The following is a 9941-nucleotide window of genomic DNA, read 5'->3' on the forward strand; positions in this document are numbered from 1 at the left end:
CTTTATTCTTCTCAATAAAAGTGGGAGGAAGACTTACACATTTATATCTCAGATGTGGAATTTTTTATTTTTTTTTATGTTTTTATGCTTTGTACAAACTGTAAATCTTTCACTTGCTGCTGTTGCACTTCTGGTTGGATGCCAAGTACCTTGTACTTGTATATGTGCAATGACAATAAAGTTGAATATAATCTAATCTAATCTGAACAAATAAAACTGTAAGTCAGGTCAGGTCAACAGGGTTTCTTAGTATGTAAGGTAGGAAGGAAAATTGGTTGCCAGACGTATCAGATCTTTTGTAGTAACATAGCTGCTTGCATTTATCACAGGTGGGGCTAAGATCTGGCCTAGATCTGGATAGTTTGATTTTAGACCACTGAAGTTAATGCTTTATTTTAAACTGGGTAACAGCATATTTGACATGATGAATAAATTCTTTAATAATCTTCAGCTAGTCCACATCTGAGATATAAATGTGTAAGTATTCCTCCCACTTTTTATTGAGCTGCCTCTGAGTGATTGAACTATGCTGCATAAGGATATTACACACCTGGCCAGGAAGTTGCAGAGGAAATGTTTAGCAGTTGTTCAAAATAAGATAAATTGTTATCTACATAAAGGTCTTGTAATGAGGAATTCCCTTTTATTGGTAGGATTGGTAGTATAGTGGGAATGGGTCTGGCTGAAGAAAAGCCCACATAGGGATTGTAGTAGTCGTAAACCTTCTGCAACACATGTAGACTGGATGGTCAGACTCCGGTGACCCCCTCAGTTATACTGCAAGGGTTAAGATCTGCTCCACTGCTGCAGGACTTGGATGAAACTCTGCTTCTCATGAATCAACCACAGCCTCCTCTTCAACCCTCTGAAGTAAACTTTCCCAGGGAGACTGAGAAGTGCAACCCCGATGGTTGGACTACACTCTCCGGTCTCCCTTTGGGACCATCACCCCAGTCTGCCACTTCACAGGTGTTTTCCTGGACAAGCAACACAGAAAAGGCATCTATGGGTGACTTTCATCCACCCCTGGAAAATCCAGGGTCATGTTTATTTTTATTTTCTCACAGATGCTTATCATAGCACTTTTTCTATGTTAGCAGCAAACCTAAAGCTCAAACCCATCTGAACTTGTTTTAATGGTACTCTACCTTTCCATCCCCCAGGTGGACTCTCTGCAGCAGACTCGAGGCCAGATCCTCAAAGTCTCAGAGCAGATCTCCACCACCATGCGCTCCTCTCAGGAGCACCTCACCGTTAAGCTTCAGCAGAGCCAGGCCCAGCTCCAGGAAGCAAAGGCACACAGCGAAGAGACCAAAACCCAGTTGGATTACACCCGGAGCCAAGTCAGTCAGGTCCAGACGGAGTTAGAGCAGAGTCGAATCCAGCTCTATCACAGTAGAACACAGCTGGAGCAAAGCAGAGTCCAGAACAACCATCTCCATGCCCAGATCCAGCAGCTTACATCTCAGTTAAATCATAGCAGGGTTCAGGTTTCTAACCTGCAAACTCAGCTCCACATCACCGAGAAGTCTGTGGAAACCTCCTCTGAGTCTCTGCTCATCAAGGTAATATTCTTCTTTTCATTTCAGCTGATTAACACTTAAAAAGCTAGATCTTTGGTGCCCCGAGTACTATTGCTTGTTTCATCATCAGCTTCTCAGTTATGGTAGTGTGTAACTTTGTAAGGTTGAATTGTGATGGATAGTTTACGCTTTAGTTTTTTTTTTGTTGTTGTTGTTGTTGTTTTTTTTAACCCTGTCCTGTCCAGCATCCTAACATACAGAATACAGACAACATACAGATATTTTGCTTGACAGATTTGCTCTACCAAGGGAGACATGTTATATACATGGCTGCCCTTGATATTTTTATTATTTTTATTGTAATCTTATTTTCTTTAGTCTTTATATGTCAGTGCCGAACCTGACAGGGAGATAGAGGAAGAGGAAAAAAAAAAAAAACAAAAAGGGGAGAAAAGGACAGGATTAAAATGTGTAAATAACAGTTGTCTAGACTGCCTTAAAAAAACCACAAAAAAAAAAAAATATATATATATATATATATATATATATATATAAACTACCATAGTACTACATGATACATAAAAAAATAGTTTACCCTTTAGTTGATCTGCAGAAGTTTTCCAGGCATTTATGTCCCATCCAGGAGGTTTACAATCCAGCCACTAAATGTAGTTTTATTCAGAGACTCTATCTGGTAAATGAGCCACGATAATGCCAATATTTATCACATTTTCATCATAAAAAAGATCACTACTATGTTGCTAAGAGACCTCTATTTAGACCTGGACAATGATGTAGACACTTCCTGTCTAACTTTCCACCAATCGAATAGCTTGACTTGACGGTAATGTCCAATCAGGAGCAGCCAATGATCAGCAAGTAACTAGAAAGTTCTAGGTATGAAAATAACAAAAATAATGGTCCTCTATGGTAGGGCTGAGCAATTAATCGTTTTAAAATCAAAATCACGACATAAGATGTTGCAGACGACAGAAAGACGAGGTAGACCACATGTTTAAATTCAACTTCACGTGTCAGCTACACTCAGCCTTGAAATCACGTCTTCAAACCTCTTCACAAACTAATTTTCCATAAATGACTGAAACACTGAACAAAAGACACAAAGGATAGAAAACGGTCCCAACTTCTGAAATGTCACAATTAAGTGAATAAAGACGAGTTTTTACTGAGTGGAGTCGCTCAGATATAAACATGTTAACGTTAATAAAACCAACAAAGAACATTGGGGCCATTTTAAGCCGCAATACCGCTGAGAAATGACAAGAATTCAGCTTGTTCAGCTGCGTCTCCGTGATGGACGCGAAGTTCTCAGCATAACATCAGCGTTCCCATCTTCATCTCCCTGGGAGAGTAAAAACAAACAGGATTCATGACTAGTTTCCAGGTAGAGGTGAAGCTTCATATTGTCTGATGTGCGTTCACTGCTGGATAGTGTGCGCCTGCTTGTGCACGTGTCTGTGTGTGTGGCATCGGGGTGAAGCTGTGTACAGAAATCATGAAGAGGAAGCTGTGGTGTAAATTGGATAAATAACATCAGACGTAGGTTTCTACTCCAAGGACAAAGAAGAAACCTGCTCTACAGGAAACTTGAGTGTTTTGGCCACAGATTGCATCATGTTGTTGGTAAATGAAGCTGTTCATAGATCAACTTTTTGTTCATGTTTAGATGTCCTGTGATGATCCTCCATCTCATGGATATGTTTCTGCATGAACACTGAACAGAAGGTGGAATTTAAAGATTAAATCGCAAACCAAATCGCAATATTCCCATGTTGTTCAGGGCTAGAATAAAAGCCAAGAAGAAGTTTTTGATGCACGGTGGCGCCAAAAACCAGCATTAGGTAAATAGTTGCATAAATAACTAAAACACAAGCAGACCAAAAATAGCTAAACTTAGCTTGGAGTTTAAAGGGGTAAAAGTTTCATTTTTAACATTAATTATCAAACTTTGTTGTCTTCAACCATCAGGAGTCTGAGGTGACCCGTCTCCAGGCCAAGATATCCAGTCTGGGACGAGCTGTGGACCGACAGAATCTTTACAACCACACACTTTCTCTTCCTCCAGATCACTCCTTCCCCGCTCACTCACCTCCTTCCTCCCCCAAATACTTACAAACCCAAACACAACCCTCCTCGTCACCCCCTCCTCACACATATTTTCAGCCCACCTCAGCTCACCAGCTCTCTGAGCAGATCCACAGCAGCAGCATCGACTCCTCCTTGGACCTTCCTCTGAGCCCGAAGGCAACACTGAGGGAGACTTTGAACAAGCAGTCATGGGAGTCTTCCTCAGCCTCCGTTTTGTCTTTCCTGGAAACGGCTGATCAGAGCTGGCAGGGCCTCAACGCCACAGAGGCCACAGCAGTGTCCGACCTCTCCTTCAACCCACTCACATACATGGTGGAAAAACAAAGTGATCCAAACATGGAGGCTGCGTCAATGCAAGGAGATGATGAGCTGGACAGCGAGTCGAGGAGGGAGTCTGCAAAAATATTGGTGGGTCAGGAGGAGGAGGTGGATATGAGCACTCTGACAGGGATGCTGAAGTTTGTAAATCAGACATTAGCCATGCAGGAAGACCCCTCTATAAGAAGCTCCACAAACCCAACACAGACCTGATGGAGGCTTACACTGCAGGTAAAGGCAACCAGTCCACCAGTAGGCATGTAAATGATGAATGAGACCTTTTAAAAAGGTGTATATTTTAGGAAATAAGTACAACTAAAGTGGTCATCACATGAAAAAAATCAAGGTAGAATTTGTAAAAGCAGTTTTTCTAGGGGTGGGACTTTAATGCGTGTAATACAATTAATTATTTAATAACAAAAAAATTAACACATTTAATTACAATTTGTGTTCCAAGCAACTTGGAACGTTTGTCAGAGCATGATTTCCTTGTACACCATTACACTGACGCACACGTCAGAGCTCGGCTAACACAAGGTGTGTCCCAATTCAGGGTCTGCACACTTGGAAATGCGCAGACTACGTAGGCTACAGAGTGTCCTCCGTAGTCTACACACTTCGAAGTCAGCTTAACGTTTGTGAAATGGCACAGCCTACCTAGTCAACAAGAATTTCCCATAGCAACAACACAGGACGTTGAATCACTTAAACCTCTGAAATTACTCATAGGACAAAGTGCGGAATTGAAGGGTGGATTCGGAGGGTCCTTCAAATTCAATATTTAGCGAGTTTTCAGACCCCTCTAGCAAATATATTTCCTTTAGTGACTGTTACAGGTGCTTTTGGAGACTTTTTGGAGACTGATGTGAATGCACGAATATTCACCCTTCTCATCAATGAGCAGCGGGTGCTGCCGCAGGCCCCTCCCCCAACCAAAAGCGCTTACAAAGCCTTGTTCTCACGCAGCAGAAGTTCCAGCTTCCTGCTGCTGTCAGAGCAGATGTTCAGTTGCCATTGGCTGATCCCGCCCTGGCTTAAGGCGGATTTATGCTCGCGCAGCGTCTGTGTGCGGTCGGCTAGGGCGTAGCTGACGCTGGTGAGTTTGCTCTCGCACTCGAGCGTAGGGGGTACATGTAGTTTTGGTGTCATGTTGCAGTTTCTCCTCCTAATCTGAAGGCAGCAGGGGTGGTATCGGCCAGTAAACTCATCAGGTCAGAGTTCTTTTGATGGTTTACTTCAGTTCGGTGGTATTTTCTTTTTTAAAACAACAATGGCGTCCAGTATGGATCAGTGTCTATTAGCTTGTGGAAGAAAATGAAGAAATAATTCGATCAGCCTCTCATCAACTTGATCCACTGGTTGTTTTTAAAAACGGTGGTTACCAACCAAATTCAACGAGAAGATCCAGATCTCCAGCAACACGTGATCCCAAACTGACCAATCAAAGGAAGAGGTTTTGCTTTCATATATCTTTTTGTAAAGACTCTTTTACAGCTCCAATTCCAAAAGTTTGGACACTGTGTAAAATGTAAATGAAAACAGAATACAATGATTTCCAAATCTCACCAACTCATATTTTATTCTGCTGCTATAAGGCTTCACCGACGGGACACATTGTCGGTTGTGTACTTCAGTATTAGAGGGTGTTTCGGCCTTTAATCACAATACATCCTCTGCTGAGGCAGGCCCACCACAGGTTGATCAAGCCTGGGTGTTCTTCCCGCAGATAGTTGCTTGTCTTGGCTGTCCAGGTGGTGTCGCTCCGCTTCAGCCACAGCCAGTGGCTCGTCCTCTAGCTACATTGGCCAGCTCTTTGAAGGCTTGTCTGTGAGCATTTCCCCTGACACCGACCTCCCACAGGAGCTTCACTGTTGTGCTAGCTATGAAGCCCCTACACCCCACCTCCACCAGACACACCCTTGTCTTCAAGCCTCTGTCCTTTGCCTCAGCTGCAAGGTTGGAATAGCGCTGGTTCTTCCACTGATACGCTTCAGGCCCACTGACTGATTACAAGATTGTAGACACCTGTGATGGTAAATAGTGGACACACCTTGGAGCAACACGTCCCGTTGGTCACATTATTTTCAGTCTTTTCTAGGGGTACCATCATTTTTGTCCAGGCCTGTTTCATGAGTTTATTTTTTTTAAATAATTCTGTTGAAGCATGGTTGAAAAGCATGTGTGTATATATATATATATATATATATATATGTGTGTGTGTGTGTGTGTGTATGTGTATGTTTGTGTATATGTATGTGTATATATGTGTATGTATATGTGTATATATATGTATGTATGTATGTGTGTGTGTGTATATATATATATATATATATATATATATATATATATATATATATATATATAAATAAATAAAGGTAAGAGATTGACATATTAAAAATGCATCACAGCACAATAAAACACAAGCATAAAAACACTACAGACAACCTTTAGTACAAAGTACACCAAAATGCATACCACAAAACCAGTACTACACGTCATCAACCACAATTTGCTGTTTGTCTGGATAATTAACAAACAGGCTGCTTCTCTTGTTTTCTTCAGAGACGCGCCAACATGTTTTAGTGTTGGCTTTCATTCAGTCTGATTTTGTTCTGAGTCATTGGGAGATCCTCCCGTCTCTTAAGTAATGAAGATTGTATTGTTATTAGTTTCTTAACTTTGCGCTTGTTCGGACCCTTCCTGAGACTTTAGCCTCCAGTTCTGTGGAAACTTCCTACAACCGTCATGTTGGGAAACTAACTGCTTACTTAAAAAAACAAACACATGCTCATAAACCTGGCTAACAGACATGTCTGACTTCACAGCAGAGTTGCAGCTATATAGCTAAAGAGTTATAACAAAAGGATTGTTCTGCCCGATTAGACTAAATTACAGACCTTTGGTCTATTTCTTTGTTTTTATTTCTTCATTTGAGAAACTGGTTGGGACTGGCTTCTTTTTGTATCTCAATAATACAGAAAAATAGAGCTTTTTTCTTCAAGTGAATACTATATGTTTCAGTAGTTACCCATGTAAGCAGATATGCTGAGAAATAATGAGGATTATTTCTGATCAAATGCGTTGTCATGGTGACACTGATGGGGTGTGATCACTTGTAGCTGATTATAGCAACTTGCTGGTAGAGTTCAGTCACCGCAGGCATGTTTTCACCCTGAATTCCTGATTTAACCTCCAGCAATGTCACGTCTACTTGATAAAAAATGATATCCATATCATTAAAATCAACAATCGTCATGCACTAAAGTCATACTTCATTTTACTTGACCCAATATTTACTTTCATTCTCCTGCTGTAAAGACACTTTACACCCTCTTTCATGTGTTATAGTCCTGACAACAGAAGATTATCTTTGTACACATTATGTGCTGTGTTCACTTCCGTTTGGTATCTGAGGTTTACTCAAGTTTATTCCTGGTCATTTTGCACTAGATAGTATATACCTGGGATGGCATTTAAAGGTACAGCCAGAATTCAAGGGTGGCTCTTTGGGTGGCAGCTCTACCCTTGCGTACAAAATTAAGTATCTCACAGCTCTCAGCTGGAAATGTAGCGTGACAGGTGGCTAGCGCATGGCCAACTTAGCACATTGATATTATGGACGCTTATTGTGTTTACTTTCAGAATTTATGAAACGATAATAATAATAACAACCATGCTCTCACCTTCAGGAAATAAAGATGGAATAAAAAGCAACGAATGTTATTTTGTATTTTACAGAACAAGTTTTATCTTTTCACCGGAGACGTACAGCTCACCTACGCACTAAAATTACTGTTGGCCGAGTTTCTGAAGAATCAGAGGCTGCAGTTTTAACGTTAACAACATGCAAACAACATGTTTATCTTAAGTCATAAAATTTCTTTGAATTTCTTCAGTGAGGTCAGTTTCTTTCACTTGAAGCAGGTTTTGAGACTGATTCCATGAACAAGGAGCCTTACACTGAATACTTTTTTCCCAGGTCAGTACAAGCTCTGGGAACAGGAGTAAATCCTGAGAATGGAGAGAATAATTTCCCAAGCTTCTCTGAGAAACGTAGGTCTATAAATATGGAGCAAACCACAAATATCCTCGTAAATAAGTACTTAGCAGTGATTGAGTCGTGTGGATGAAGCCGACTGACGCAAGTGACAGCAGATTTAGATCTGAGGATAAACCTGGTGGACTGTATCCAGCATGTAAGCACTGCAATGAAGCATGCAAACCATAACCCAGCAGAGCAAGTTTATTTGTATAGCACGTTTAATGTACAAGACGATTCAAAGTGCTTTTACATAAACATTAAAAACATTACAGCGCAATGCAGGAAGCAATAGCAAGTGCATTAAAACCAACTTTAAAAAAATAAAAACAAAAAGCTAAATAAAATAGATTCACAGCACAGAAATCCCAGTCGCAGCTTCCTTTGATCCTGAAGGGAAGCTGTGACCTGGTTTTCAAATTTAAAAAAAAAACTCATTAAACTTAAAGGACATTAATTATAAAGTGATGCTTACCTGTTTCTTCCTCTCTTCAGGGAGGTGTCAGACAGACCAGCTGCCTCCTCATCCTCATCCGTCCTCACACATTTTTCTGTGTATGATCCTGAATTTATTTAAAGTTTTCATTGAATCTGTCCTTGTGTTTTTATGTCAGTAAAAATGAATTTATCTGACTAGTTCACATCACACTGCTCTTTAGATTTATATTAAAAGTAGCTTATTTCATGTTCTGTTGATAGTTATTTATAAACCCATTTTGACGAAGCAAATTAAAGTGTTTTAAGATAAAAACTGGGTGATTTGTGGTTATTGTCCAGACTACAATGCAGCTCTGCTTCCCCTAAAGTCTGTCTGAAAGTTTGCATGACGTCTGCAGCCCTGGAGGAGAGTTGCCACGACAACTGGCTGCTGTCTGTCCAAGACAGGAATGTTTGGCAAACGCTGAATCCAGCACGCTGGAGCTGGTTAAATTAGATTTTGCACTCATCTGATTACATAACAAAGAACATGAGAAATGTCTGGCCATCGGGAGGAGGGGCTCAATCACTTTTTTCTTCTCGGATTAAATTCTGCTGTGATTATTTATACGTATTATTAATCTCATATGGAAGTAAATCCATTTTTAACTACTGAAGTGGCCAGGACTTAGCAACTGTAGAGAACAGAAAACAGTCTTTTACATGGTTTTATTAAAAACTGGGGACATGCTGCTGTGGGGGATCTTGTTAACCGTACAGAGTTCAGTCTCAGCACCATTTGCTGTAACACATTTTTGTAGTGCCTATATAACCAGAAGTTAGGGAGCTTCTCCGAGACCCCATGAAGTCCGCTCTAATAGGCGGGCTCCAGTGGGCTGATCAGGCTCATCCAATCATTGGGCTTCACCTCTGATCCAAAATAAAACAGGAAAGTTGGACCCAGAGTCAACCTGCAAACACAGGAGACCAAACCAACACTTTCATTGTTTTCTAGGAAATGAAAAATTCTTAAAATATAAAAAAAAGCATCAGTGTTGTCATTATACAAGATTCAAGATTGTTTTATCCTCATTTAAATGCCACTCAAGAGACAATGAAATTACGTTACAACGGATCATTTGCAACCAATTGCAATTTCCCTCTGGGATTAATAAAAGTTTTTCATTTAATTTTCATTTAATTTCATTAAGATAAAAACAGTAAAACAACATAAAAACACCATCAGCACCCACAGTCAGTAGCAGGCAAAACAGATCAAGCAGAGTTTTAAAAAAAAAAGGGGGCTTAATAAAAATAACAGTAAAAATACCCATAAAAACTATAAAATAGGAAAAACTATTTTTCATGTATTGCATTTGGGAAGTATTGTACGTAAACAATATATAAAATGCACTGAAATGGGAGCCCATGTATCTCTATATTTACAGATAAGTAACATGTACAGATATGTACAAATATATAAATGTTAAATGTTTGATTTCATGCAGATGTTAAGCTGAGCTGAACAAAGATTA

The 9941-nt window shown here is 40.1% G+C and overlaps 1 protein-coding gene across 7 annotated transcripts in view; it reads left to right on the forward strand.

The window, feature by feature from the left end:
- ccdc18 (coiled-coil domain containing 18) overlaps positions 1–8734 on the forward strand; it is a 32047-nt gene extending 23313 nt beyond the window's left edge. For all 7 annotated transcript variants that reach the window (XM_041992487.1, XM_041992488.1, XM_041992492.1 and 4 more), the window contains exons 25-27: positions 1164–1565; positions 3513–4181; positions 8485–8734. In XM_041992487.1, coding sequence (XP_041848421.1) covers positions 1164–1565; positions 3513–4163 — 1053 coding nt within the window. In that variant the 3' untranslated portion in view covers positions 4164–4181; positions 8485–8734. The remainder of the gene's footprint in view (positions 1–1163; positions 1566–3512; positions 4182–8484) is intronic.
- The last annotated feature ends 1207 nt before the right edge of the window (positions 8735–9941 follow it).

Source organism: Melanotaenia boesemani, chromosome 8, assembly GCF_017639745.1.
Source record: "Melanotaenia boesemani isolate fMelBoe1 chromosome 8, fMelBoe1.pri, whole genome shotgun sequence".
Lineage (NCBI taxonomy): Eukaryota > Metazoa > Chordata > Actinopteri > Atheriniformes > Melanotaeniidae > Melanotaenia > Melanotaenia boesemani.